Genomic DNA, 13,946 nt, shown 5'->3' with positions numbered 1-13,946 from the left:
TCTAGCAGAGAAAATGTTTTGACGCTTTCCTGGATGGTTTATTGTGCCAACTGTACTTACAAGGACAAAATTTCTCAAATGCTTGTGATCGGATTTCCAAAGGGTGCAAGTTTATTGGTGATACTTTTATTGTTGAAGTCACAAATTGTTCTTCACATGAGCAGGATGAATCTTATCAATTTTTTTTGCTGTCGGTCAATTGTTAGACAGTTCAAAGAACTTGTTTACTTTCACAAGACATTTTGTAAAGGAGGCACATAACTGTTTGTTTTTTCTACACTCGAACATCATAACCTTTAACCCCTTAGCCTTTTTGTAGTCTGTATCAAGGTCTAGATAGCTACCCTTTACTAGTCATCATGGAGTAAATTTTTTTCATGCTATAAAGTTGTGAGGTGAGCAGGGCTGTCTCCAGGACCCGTCCCTCTATCCCAGGACGGGAATTTGCTTGTTGGGACAGATAAAGGATTACACCCCGTCCATCCAACTAATCTGAACTTCATGACTATAAATTGATGAAAATGAATTTTTGTACGCTCAAAATGACAAATTTAGCAATGAAAATTAACAACATGGGCTCCCAAACAATGAGTAGGACGGAAAAGAATATAAAGCTAGAGACAGCTCTGGAGGTGAGGTGGATCGTGAAGTTAATTTTGGCAGACAGTTATGCACCCTGCGTACATGAGCCCCCCTCCCTAAGTTGTAAATCCTGCCATCAGTGGCACATTAGGGGGCGAGCCTTGACCAGCGCTTCCTCTCATCTCATCCAAAATCTGGTTCAACCATCTTTAAAATGTGCCCAAACCAAACCAGTTCATGGGCCAGAGATGTTCTTCCACAGGAGTTAATCATAGATTTTTAGAATTGAGAAAGACGTGTGTTTTTGAAGGAAATTAGGCCGACAATTCAACACTGATAATCAGCATGCAATGGATCTGGACTTGATAGTACCTACTTTTGTCCATAAGTCTAGTTCAGTGAAATACTTTAAAGCAGTTCTAGGTCATATGAAAGTTGTTGCTTGTGGCACATATCTACTAAATGTTTTCAACACATTCTTGCCACAGTGATGATAAATAATGCATCGTGAATCTTACAAATGTCAGCCTGTATTTCAGTATGTTGCGTTGATCTGTCAGATGATGTTTAAAACACTGTTATTAGAACCATTTTCTTCCTACATGTTTGATTAACTGAGTGTATAAAATTACAACAAAATGAGTTACATGTGTCTATCATACTAAATCTGGATCAAAATTGAACAGTAATTTCCAACACAAAAGATTGGACTTTTTTACTGATCGACTCCAGAATTTTTTAAAGGAATGAGCATATGCAGCTATTCAAGTTAAGATCATAGTAAGTTAAAGCAAGGAGGTTAAATTTAACCTCCTTGGTTAAAGTGTTAAACTCTTTTTGCAAAAACAAAGTCAAATTGAGCTGTTGATGTGAAAAATACTTATAATTGGATTGATCATGATTTTTGGTACCAAGGGTTCCAATTTTTGTCACAATTCACACACCATGGCAGAATTTGGCAGAATTTAGCATAATTCAGAAGCAAAAATATCCCATTTTGCATGTATGACAAGTCTGCCAGAACCTCAATGTCACTGTTCTTTGGACTAAATCCACTTTTCTGATGTTTCATTTGGCCACAGGCAAACGGCATACTTGCCCACAGACATGACCACAAGGAACTCAACCATAATGAGACCAAGAATAGCTCTGTCTCCTTGTCCTGTTGATTATCAGTTCTATGTTATCATAGTAAGCATTATCACCAATGACTGAAGGTTTTCTAAAATAGTTTTATTAAATTATCAACCAATCTCAGCTTTAACATCAGTCAAACGTCATCAAGACCCTTATGATAGGTGTTTTAACCTTTAGCACATTGAAGTAGCCGTTGGCACCCAATTCCCTATATTACATAGTTTGGGCAGCAGGGAGAAGGTTAGAAAACTATTTGAAGTAAAGTTTCTTTGCAGCAAGTATAGCAATGTCTGAGACTGAAGAAAGATTGACTTTGTGTAAAACATTCTCATTTCATGATTACTTTCAAGACCAAAGCTTCACTGAATCAGTGAAACCGCCTTTCACTTATGCAGCATAAATTGTTAAAAATGATACTGATTTTATCATTTTAATGAAGGTTTTAAAAAGGGAAAGAAAACATCTGTTGTCTCAAGTTCACCTCCAAACAGCTGGGGGATGTATCTGGTTTAACGATCAAAGGTATCTAGGGACAAATAATCCTTATCTTGTCACTGGCAATAGTAATCAATCCACTGGGACTGGTGGGAGCCATCTTTGATCACTTGATTGGGTCAACAGTTCCAAATATCCGGTAACCAATTTTCCGTGTTTGATGGGTTGATTTGGTACCACAGTGGACAGCTCGACAGACATTGAACGATTTGGCAGAACTCTTGTTGCATTGCAAACTTGACATTTGTGACTTTGAACTCTTGGGGGATCGTTAAATACTTATGGATGGCTTCTGTTATATCCATTTTACTCACTCAAAATTACTTTGGCTACACGACATTAACAGCTACTACTACTGCTGAGGTAGTTGGTGTTTTATTGTCGATTACCCATTTTGCCATTTGTAAAATTGAGATGTAACAGGAATATGTAACCTGGAAAAAGTACTCTCCTCTATAGATCTGTCTCCTATTTTGGAACGAGCCCAAAATATGATTTTAATTGATGGTGGCCACCCGCTGTGCTAGATCAAGTGTCACTATAGCTAGAGTCCTGCACAGCCTCATCATATATTACACCTGCTATGTTTATGTAGCAAACTTAACTCCCAGCCTGAAAATGCTTAACTCTCAACTCCTTTTTTAGTGTACTTTTGTCAGAATTCTATGAAAAAACTAAGCATCACTTGAAAATCCATCATGCACTCAGAAATGAAAATTATCAGCCAAACCCAAATAGTCTTCATTCATGATTGTCTGAGATCATGATTTATTCTGTGAGCAGCTGGGGTAATACTTACATTGTACCTCTGCTGCTATTTTTGCCCTTCTGTGGGGACCATACCTTGGGTGTTTCTGTGTCAGAATCCTTGGTTGTGAAAAGATGCGTTCCTTTTCCAGTTTCTGTAGCTACAGTTTCTCAACACTTGCGAAAACATTTAAAACATGTTGCCAAGGTCACGTTTAAGTGTACAGAAACTTTGAAAACCTCCAGGAATAGTTTTCATTGACTTTGGTTCTAGAGAAGAGACAAATGGTCGAAGAAGAACATTAGGAAAGGTGGGATGTTGAAACTAGGGACTCATTTGGGTGGGATTTCTTTGCCCCCAGTAGAAAAACAATACACATGTTATTTTTGTTATCTGATAGTTGTAATACAAACTTTGTTCTGCCCTCTGTGATGCCCTCAGATTTGATTACTGTCCAGACTATTTAAATTCCTATGATGCGGACATGTGAATTCAGAGAAATTGTATGAAAACTGATAAAAGGTCTGAAAATGATGGTAGATCTGAGGTATTTGAGGTGAAACTTGATGTACTGTTTGCTTTCCACTGATTGCACTGCTTGTTTTAGAGGGAGAGGTGCCCTCAGCCTTGTTGATAAACACTCACTGCTGTCCCTACTTTGTAACCCCTATATAGAGTTACCGACCTCCCCTGCACCAGTGTTAATTTAGACAAGATCCCCGCTACTATAAACTGCTGTGGGAATGATTTGGGAAAGCAGCTGCTGTGCTGTGCAGAATCTCGGCTTTATCTTTGTCAGACAATTTTGTTTTTGGGAGTCCAATATTTGAGTTTCTTATTTGAAATCTTTGATCATCCTCTGGGGTCGCTAGCCTGTCTTTGCATTGGCTGGCCCCCACGCCAAATTAAGCAGACGCATTCACAGTGCAAGCATTTGGCTGCTGCGTGTCCCTAATGCCTGACATATTTCTGTACAGTTGAAGTGGAGCACGAGCGAGGACCTGTGGACGGGAGTCTGTATGCACAAGTGAGGAAAAAGGAGCGCAAGTCATCCTCCGACCGTGAGAACGAGAATATTCCCAGCCCGACGACCAACGGCCCGACCATCCCCAACGGTCCGGCGACCTTTTCCGTGAGCAGCGACTCCGGGAATTCTTCCACCACGGAGCGGAGTGACAGGGGTGAGTTGTCGCCATACTCCCCTGCTATAGACCCGAATAGTTCCAACCTGGATGAATTGCTGGATAACGTTGAGTTGGCGGTTGAGAAAAGTGAACCTAGAATGGTGAATGGAGTTTTTCCGGAAACAGTTGAGACCCACAGTAGGAATGTTGATGTGGACGAGGCTGGGAATGTGGTGTCACAGGAGTCCAAGTCTAAAGTATGGGAGCTGAGGCAGAATAAGCCGGGGTTGAAAATGGAGCAGAGAGTGCAAACGTCTCACCAGACAGTGACCATCCAGCATCATACGGTGAACGGGAAAGACGTGCCAAAGGTCGAGAAATACGAAAAACTGGAAATCATGAATGGCGTGAATGGACCGGTATCGGACAGAAGCCCGGGTGGAAGTTATAAGCTGACAGGGTTGGACAGAGAGACGGATATTCTGGATGATTCGCCACCTGTGAAATCGCAGCCCAAAGGACGGGATCCAATGATGGAGTTACACATTGGCGATCTGCAAGGCCCGCCTTCTCCCGAAAATATACAAAACGTGGAAGTGCAACAACAAGTAAGAAGGGCGTACACGGTAAACGTACAACGCAACAGCCCGCAGCTGACCAACAGGTCAAAACCAGCAGTGACCAATCCGCAGCCGGAGAAGCCAGTGATGAACGGGCCCATCCGCTCTAATCCGGCCCCCAGCAACCCCTCTCCTCAGGCGAACATTCGCTCCCCACCCCCCAGCAGCGCTTCCCCCACCCCTGAGGAGATGGCTGGTTTGACGTGGCTGCAGCAACAGCAGCTGAAGCTTAAGAGAAAGCGAGAAATGCAGAGGTTTGGGCCGCCGCACACTCCCGACTACAGCTCCTCCACTCTCCCCCCCTCTTCTTCACCTTACAGCCACCCTGGCTCCAGCCTCATCACCACGACAACTGTACAAACATTTACCTATAGCACAACATCTACCTCTTCTCCCCTGGCTGCCAGTCCACAGTCCTCTCCTCAGATTCAAACCACCAGCCCTCCCCCTAGAGGTGGTGTCGCCACCCCGTTCGCCATCGCCTCCCAGCCGCCGCAAAAGCAGGGGGTCGTCATGACGCAGGAGAAAACCTTCCAGGAGTACACCAATGAACTTCTAAGTAAGAAGCCCCCGGCACCTCAGCGGATGCATTCGCCAAAGAGGTCAGAAAGAAAACAGGTCACCCCGACGACGACGGTAACGGTAACCCCCGTGCTGGAGAGGCCTGCCTCACCGCAGGTGCCGACCAGGAGTAGCAGCAAAGACGCGATGATGCGCCGAGGGTGGCAAAGTCACGGGAGGCCTCTCGGGCGACAAATGTCGGATACAACGCACGACCGAGAACGACCGTTCGTTCAACCCAAAGGTTACGAACCCAAAGGTTACGAACCCCTGGTGACAACGACGCCGGTCCAGCCCTACCAATCAGCATCGTACACTTCATCGTACTCCTCGGTTTCTTCAACGCCGTCTAGTTCGCCTCACATCGGGCTTCGCGCTACGCCACCGCCAACTCGGAAGGCTGCCCCAGATCCTGATTTCGGAATTTACTCGAAGGCTGAAGTGGTTGAGACAGAACAAGGACCAGACAAGAAAGGTTTGGTGGGACAGAGAGTCAAGGGTAAGTCCTTATGTATTATCACCACTGTAATGACCTCCCATGGATTACTACAACTCCCTTTGTCCCTCAATGGCCGAACAAATCTCAACAGTTCCAGAAGTACATTCCTTTGGTTCAAACCGTGTAAATTTCCATAGGAGGTCAGTTAGTATGTTCCTTGTTAGAAGGATCATGATCAGATGTCACAACATGCGGTCCTGGTCTGCTTAGCATAGTTCCCTTGCAGGGTTGCAATCCTTGTGGTATTAAAAGTTCTCAAAATAATTAGATTAGATAGAACTGAAAGAGGGACTGTAACTTCCTAATGCAATTTGAAGTCAGTGAAATGTTTTGCCATCATTTGGCCATCATACATGTAAACTCCAAGCCATTAACGTAGCTGGTTAGATATGTATGAACCTTTTGCATTGTCTTAAAAAGTGGTGCTGATGTTCTTAAAAACAAATCAATGTTAAATCTTTGATGAATTGGTGCCCCCTGAAAAAGGACATGATTAGAAAATGATTAGGGGCAGTGTTTAAGTTATGCAAACATAGGAAACAAATTTGTTTGCCTGATGTTCCATATAGAATGACATCAAATTTGCTCATCAAATACTTTAGACATACAGTGTTTTCCACATTTCATCCTGATCTTGTAAAACCACTATTTTAGTCTAGAAAATGTCCATAGTAGATAAAAACAGTTTATTTATAGTGACCTTCAGGGTTGCTTGTGCTAGTGGCAAGGTCAGGCTGGAAGTACATAGGGCTGAAACCCGAGCCGACGACCAACCAGCGCTGTTGGTTTTACCACCAAACTGAGAAGGGCTCTCCCCAGTTAAGCCTAGGTTACACATAGCCGAACATGGCCTCCCGACTCTCCCCCGACCATGGTTGGAGTGATTCGGCAGTGATTCGGGAGCTAGCTCGGTTGGCGTTCGGCCGAGTCGGCTGGCGTTCGGCTGAGTCGGCTGGTGTTCGGCTGCGCCAGCCGAATGTTTTGAAAATTTCAAAACATTCGGCTCTGGACGTAGGGTCTGAAATGGGTCGGCTGGTGTTCGGCTGGTGTTCGGCGCGGTCGGCTAGTGCTCGGCTGGTATTCGGGATTGAGTCAGTAGTAAAATTAGAACCTTAACCACGCCAGAAACACTACTGACTTACTCCCAACTAGTTTCCAACCTACCCATAACTCACCCCAAGGCCGTAGACAAATCTCTGCTAACTAATTCTCAACCAAGTGACTACTATCGGAACGTGGGCGAATCACCCCCGACCTTCACACGACCAAAAACAAAGAAGAACACTAAAAGCAGTATTAAAGCTAGCCATGATCCGAATTCGATCTCTCGGTGATGTTAACAACATAATAGAATGGATTATTTTAATTAAAACCGCAAATGACCCCTCTTTTGAAAGTCTCTGAATATGTCCATTTAAATTCGTGAGAGGGTCTGCAATCGGTCGGGGTTTAGTCAGGAGAGATTCGGCAGTCTGCGGCTAGAGGTCGGGATGGTTGGGAGTAAGCTAGAAATCATTCGGGGCCCATTCGGGAGTAATTCGTGTACTGGTTAGGAGATGATCGGCGCATCTTCGGCGCATGTTCGGCGCCAAAGATAGGCGTGGCCCAAAAACTGGTCAGACTGCTCCCGAACTACCGCCGACCCGAGTCGGCTAGCGTTCGGGAGCCATGTTCGGCTATGTGTAACCTAGGCTTTAGCCTACAAAGCACCACACTTCCACTGGCTATAAATGGATATTCCCGGCCTCTATAACTGGCCAAGATTCGAACTGCCAACATTCCTGTCAAGACTGCTTATATTATTCATAATCTTCCCGTTTTACTGAGAAGGCAGCAGGACAAGTTAATTGTGGGCGAGACAAGTTATGACACACCCCGGGCTAGTCTGTCCATAGGAGTCAGACTTGTAGTAGTCACAACACTATAAATAGATCATAAACTCAGCCCCTTATCTAAAAGCCCTCAGCAACCCATTTAGAACTATATTTGAAGAAAGGGTTGTACCATGATGCAGGAATGGAGATAAAGATGTTGTTTCCCATATGAAATCACCAAAATTGAAAGCAATTAATCACAAATTCCATAACTGTCACATGATGTCAAGTTGCGATACATTTTTACTGGTACTGTAGATGGTCTATTTCGACGCAAAGAGTCGACGAAGAGTACAGTTTTCACTCTATAACTCTTGCAATGTGGAAACTGGAATCTATTTCGGTATTGTTCAAAAATAAAGAACCAGCCTTCTTTTACGAATTTTCTTGTTGATTGATCACCTTTCTGATGATCTATCAAGTAAATCTAAATGTGAATTCTGTAAATGAGCAGCTTAGACTATAGTCAGGGAGTCAGTTAATGATATGTCAAGTTAGATTATGGTAATCTGCTAAATACTCCTAAACACTGTTCATAGTTATGATAATCAAGGCTATGAAATTTTTAAAAGCCTCAGAGGATTGCAACCCAAGCTTTTGTAAGGTGTCCTGTTTATTTGTGGAGTGTTTGCTTGACCAGCTATTTACAAGTACACGTTAAGGGCTTAATTTAGTCTGCCAATAGTGAAATCTCAGCTGTTTTACTTCTAACTTAATACGTTAAAGCAGAGTATTGCATGTTCAGTGTTACAAGTGATATCTATCCTGCTGGTTAGTTGGTTACCCTGCAAATGTAAACTGTTTTGGCATGGTACTTTGTCCCCCTCCCACCCTGTGTTGATGAAATATCCCCCTTTTCCCTTTAACGTTGTCTAACCTTCCTATGTTGTTTAAGGGTTTGTCCTTGATTAGTGCGTACCCCCTTGACTTCTGGTGACGCTGCTTGTTAAAGATGCATGTGCCGCTGGGTGCTAACCGCTGATATTGTGACGTTATAGAGTTCGAAGGAACATTGCGTTTTGCGGGTAATTGGCCTTACCGGTTGGAGAGTGAGATGGCGGGGACCATGCATGGAACGGGCAGTCGATACGTCAACGGAAACGGGAACCCGCAAGAAAACGGGTCCCACATTGGGTGGAATGGTAGGCTGCGTTTCTGACCGGAATGTTTGAATTCCATCCATGCACCCTCTGTCATATTGGCAATGGCCACATCACTTTCTCAGCATTTGTTTTTATTTTGTTTGATGTTTTGATTTGTATTATGTTAAGTGCACAATTCACCACATACTGACTTGCAAATTAACCTGGCTCATTGCAATACTAACTTAATCATATTTATTATCTAGACTTCTCTTGTTTAACAGGCACCATTATGTAGACACATAAGTTGATGTAGATGATGTTATAGATGTTTTTGAACATTTTTAGGAATGTTTTAGCTTAGTCCTATTTACTGAAAAGCATGAAGTTACAGTGTTAGCATTTAAAGTTAGACCATTGAGTAAAAAAGTAGTTTATATGCCAGACTAGATAGATGGTAGAGATTGAGTTGTCCTTATAAGTGTATTACTTTGTATTGAAAGAGCTAGTTGACAAATGTCATTGAAAATATGCAATTTTCACAAGTAAATTAGTGCTTACTTATTCACATCCCTATGAAACATTACTTGAAATATCCCTTCCTTGGACTCTTAAAATTTCTCCAAAGATTGGTGTATGACATTTCTTGTTTGAAAAATTTGAAGAACTATAATGATGATAGATATACGAAGATATGCATTATGAATTGTCTTATGAGTTGTGGACTCAAATTTACTGGTGAAAAGAGACATCAGATTTCTTGCATTCCTTTCTGGAATAAAAATGATAATTCAAGCTTGAAATACCCAAAATGCATGTTCTGTGAGTCAGAGTTAGAAAGTTCTTTTAGTTGTTTTCTAAGTATTTGTTCATGTCTGTTTTAAGATTACCATTCAAAGCTGCGCCAGCTTCAAGAGGACCTGAAAGTGGAGGAACAGAGGCCGGGACCCTCGCGGTACCTCCGCCGTACCCGCAGCACGTCTGGGTACGAGTCTGACAGTGCCACGTACTCTCCGCCGTCGCTGCGGCGCCGAGAACCCGTTGAGAGGTGCCTCTCTCCGGAGCTGGTGCACACGCTCTCTAAGAACCCGGGAGCAAGGCCTAAAGAGGTAATTATTTTCTTATGATATTACTAATATCATATATATTAGTATACTTAGCAGTGTTATCAACTAATGATGATTCATGGTTAGGCACATGGTGTTGTCCCCTGTGCATTTTAGTTTGGAATTTGGAAATATACAGTCAAAACTGTCCACTCAGTTGACCTACAAAACCTGGTCTATGTAGACAAGTGGTGATATTAAGTGTGCTAATTATTGTAAGCAAGTTCATTAGTGGTATGAAAGTGTACAAGGATCAAACTGATGTTCCTAGGTTGTGATTCTGCTTGGTGGTGGTTTACATACAATAGAGAGAACCTACCAGGCTGTGATTCTCTGTAAATCTGAGTGGGAAAACCAAAAGCTTTTCAGATTTCTCATGTATATTACAAGCTTACCTTGTGTAAACATTACCAGGGTGTCTTAATAGTTAATACATTCAAGGTGTGGTTACTGTTACAGGCCTACGATTCTATTACACAATGGTAATACATAATGGTAACAAGGTACATATGTTAAACTAAGGCAGTAGGAACAAATGCAGCTGAAAGTTTGAAATGTTTTAATTAGACAAACAGTGGACTACATCTGCAATTGATGAAGTAAAATGAGTGAATGAATGAATGTACTACCATTTTCCACACCTACATGTAACTGTTGACATTACAGCTGTTTACATTTGAGGAAGCAGAGGAGGAAGATAATGATGAAGTTTTTGTGGAGGAGGAAATGTGGGATTACAATACCCCTATTAGCAAAGTTCTGAGTGTAAGTTTGGTATAAACGTATGTTTGGTGGCACCCCTTTACAGTTGAAGTGTCCAACTTCTGCCTTACAACTGCTCATGTTGACCAATGAAAATGTCATTGAGAATGAAATTATCATCATATTTTAGTACAAGGGATATGGTTGGTTATACATGTTTAGGTATATTGTAACAAGAAAGAACAGTTACTGTTAGAAAATTGAACAGGCAGTTGTTTGTTGGTATTCTAAGATTCCAAACTGGTCAGTATTTGCCAGTCACAGAAAATGGACACTTAAGCTGTTAAAGGTAAACTAAAGAGCTGGTGAAATGTCCGAACACTGCCCCCTCACTGCAGATATGACAAATGGAGGTCATCAAGTTGGCTGCAAGCACTTTTCTTATTCAATGGTTCTATAGTGCACTTCCATAGCACTCCTGTATATGGTACATGCTCTTCTATCTCATCTTGCCATCTTTGATCGGCCATGTTCCCAAATGCATGTCACATCTATCTGGTGCTGCACCATTTCATAATCTCCAAGCAGATGTAGAGTCAGTCTCAGTGTTTCAGGTGCGTTTTTGTAACATTTAGATTTTTTAGCAGTTTTTAGTAGCCTTATTTTACTCATTTCCTCGTCTTAGGGGAAGGGGAAGAGTGGAAAATGCAAACCACTAGAAAGACGTGTAAAATTACTAAAAAAACATTGTGAAAAACTGACCTTGGCCCTACATCTGCTTGGAGATTCCCGTTTCACCATTGTCACCACTATTGCCTCTCAAAAAGTCTCCACTTCAAAATCAGTCCTATTCGCCTGTTAACATCTGTTCTACCTTCTCCAGGACATCCACAGTTATCTGGAGGATTTGGATGAAGCCAGTCAGTTGGACCGCGGGCAGGGTTTGCGTCGCCCAACAAGCCCGGACTCCGTGGACGGTTACGGGGAACCGACGACCCCAAACTTCCCCACGACTCCTCGGACTCCTTACGCCAACTTGGGTAAGAGCCCGACCGGTAAGAACAGTTCCATTCTCCACTCGACGCCCCTGTGGGACCTCGCCTGGGGGCATTTGGCAGTGTACCCTAGCAGCACTCACTGTCAACACGGCAAACTTGTTTGCCTTGCTTATGCTGGAGTCACTTTTCCGAACTGGGCCCAGCCGGGCTGTTTGTAGGAACAAAAAACTAAGTCTTGTATGTTTTGTATGTTCTGTTGTCTTTTATATCATACTTTTCATTCCCACAAAACGCATGGCTGGGCCCCAGTTTGGAAATATGACCCTTCCTTTAGCGGTGGGTGCAGCTAGGACATTTGACCTTTGACCCCAGCAGAGGCATCGTGGGGGCTCTAGCATTCCAGCATGGAGGTACACTTGTCTGTACTATGTCTGCTTTTTGTCTTTTATAAGAAGTTTAAGAACACACAACACTTTTTCATAAATTGAGAGCTATCCACAAGTCGATCGATATACTACAACAGCATGCAACGTTGTCAAACATGACAGCGTTAAAGGTTTTGACGTGCGGAGTCGCCAATTAATGAATTTACCTCGAGAAATCGTTACAGCAAGGAGGCAACAAACCATAGACTAATCAAATAACAATCGGTTTCCTGCTGTTGTCTTTTGTGCGACCTGATTGAAAAATCAATCTGTAATTGGTGGACAAAAGCATGTATTGCAGAATGGGGAGATTGTTCTTGGGTCATTGGAGGTTTCATGTAATGATCCAGTTATTGACTTTTTGTCCTACAAATTCGATCACCTTCAGTCATAAATCACTTTCAAGAGAAGTCTGGTATCTTTTTGTGGTTTTTGTAACCTGTCCCAATTAGCATAAATTAGCATACTTATTAGCCCGCAGGAACTGTCATGATAGTTTCTTGATGGTGGCTATGAAAATACCCTCTTTCTGTAACATGTACAATGTAGTAAAGAAAGTACCAGCAAAATTGTATGTGGGTGGCTATATGGTATGCCATGTCAAACATATTCTTTAGAATCATACTGTCGTAGTCCATTTTAACACAGACTGCTAAGATTGTTGGACTGTTTTAGATGTTAGAAGGCAGCTAAAGTTCCAATTTCATGAGAGTAAATATAGCATAACCCCACATCGGTTCATCTAGGTCACAAATCAATTCTTGCTCAAACATCTGTTCAAGTGTCTGAAACTGACTAGTGGTAGTGACTGGTTTATTGAGCAAAACATAGAACAAAACGGCCTTGCAGTAAACACTGAATTGTACCAAATTTTACAATCTTTACCTCATGCAATAAAACTTCGGAATAAATCATACGACACTTCAAATATATACAAGTCACAATCGTCAAAAGTTGATATGACGTGAGAGTTACTGACAATCCCTCACTCACTCATCTCTGCCGCTTTTCCGACAATCACATTGAAAGCAGGGTCTCTGTTCGACACTAAATGCTGAAAGACTATTGAGAAATCTTTCAATTTCTATTCAGGTTTATGTCCAACTCATCATTATTCTCATTAGTTAAACTTGTAACATTTATGTGTCAGTTTGAAATTGTTAATTTTCATTGGAAAGATGTAGGTTTGTACTTACCTTGCCTAGCACCATGTCATGCTGTAAAGGTAGAAAAGGTAGTTTTGCACTTCTGAGATGACCCCCAGCCCACAAACCTGCCTGGACATAAAAAGAAGGGTTTATTTTTGGTGTCATAACAAATTCATCAACAAGCGGTAATTATTGACCACCCCCTGGCCCTGATGACGGCTAATCCACGCGGCATTGATTTTCTCGTTTTCAAGGCAAATCACCAATCTACGGGAAGACACCGCTCTCCGAACTAGGACTGAAGGGAATGGTGGAGCCGATATCACCTCCCTCGCCACCACAAGAAGGACAGAAAGGTACTGATGTCGCCTTAGAATTCGTTATATCAATGAGACCTTCGTGGTAAATTTCAACATATTAGTCTTGACAGTTAGCCTTGAAACTGGATTAGCCTGAAACTCCAACAGTCATGTATGAGCACAATGAATATGATGTGAGTCCCCCACTGGTTCCTCCAAAGACAAAGAAGAAAGGTAAGAAAGGTACTGACTACACATGTTTAAAAATCCATTTTATGTCATAATCAGGGTTTTGTAATTGTTGTTATTACTGCTAAACCATGATACCTTTGTTGGCTGTCACTATATGACAGTGTTACTATGTGTTGTTAATTGTCAGTACATTGTATGTAACCCTTGTCATGTACATGTTGTCCTTGTCGTTCCTTGCCATATGCTTGAATAATGCATGAAATAGACTAGTGTAGTAAATTCTTTACTCAAAACTGCTGCACTCCTTTTTTGCTATGCAACATCAATATGGACGTAACCCTGGAAGTGAGTATA

The 13,946-nt window shown here is 42.2% G+C and overlaps 1 protein-coding gene across 29 annotated transcripts in view; it reads left to right on the top strand.

Annotated features, from left to right (window-relative positions):
* LOC136420569 (tensin-3-like) overlaps positions 1-13,946 on the top strand; it is a 160,013-nt gene that overhangs the window by 122,163 nt on the left and 23,904 nt on the right. For 26 of the 29 annotated variants that reach the window (XM_066407538.1, XM_066407535.1, XM_066407548.1 and 23 more), the window contains 6 exons: positions 3,940-5,766; positions 8,639-8,782; positions 9,608-9,831; positions 10,495-10,593; positions 11,414-11,585; positions 13,356-13,457. In XM_066407538.1, coding sequence (XP_066263635.1) covers positions 3,940-5,766; positions 8,639-8,782; positions 9,608-9,831; positions 10,495-10,593; positions 11,414-11,585; positions 13,356-13,457 — 2,568 coding nt within the window. The remainder of the gene's footprint in view (positions 1-3,939; positions 5,767-8,638; positions 8,783-9,607; positions 9,832-10,494; positions 10,594-11,413; positions 11,586-13,355; positions 13,458-13,946) is intronic. The other 3 variants (XM_066407537.1, XM_066407544.1, XM_066407541.1) reach the window with 3 other exon arrangements.

The sequence above is a fragment of the Branchiostoma lanceolatum genome, chromosome 15, assembly GCF_035083965.1.
Source record: "Branchiostoma lanceolatum isolate klBraLanc5 chromosome 15, klBraLanc5.hap2, whole genome shotgun sequence".
NCBI lineage: Eukaryota > Metazoa > Chordata > Leptocardii > Amphioxiformes > Branchiostomatidae > Branchiostoma > Branchiostoma lanceolatum.
Note: the sequence above shows the minus strand (reverse complement) of the source record. Positions and strands in the feature narration are given on the sequence as shown.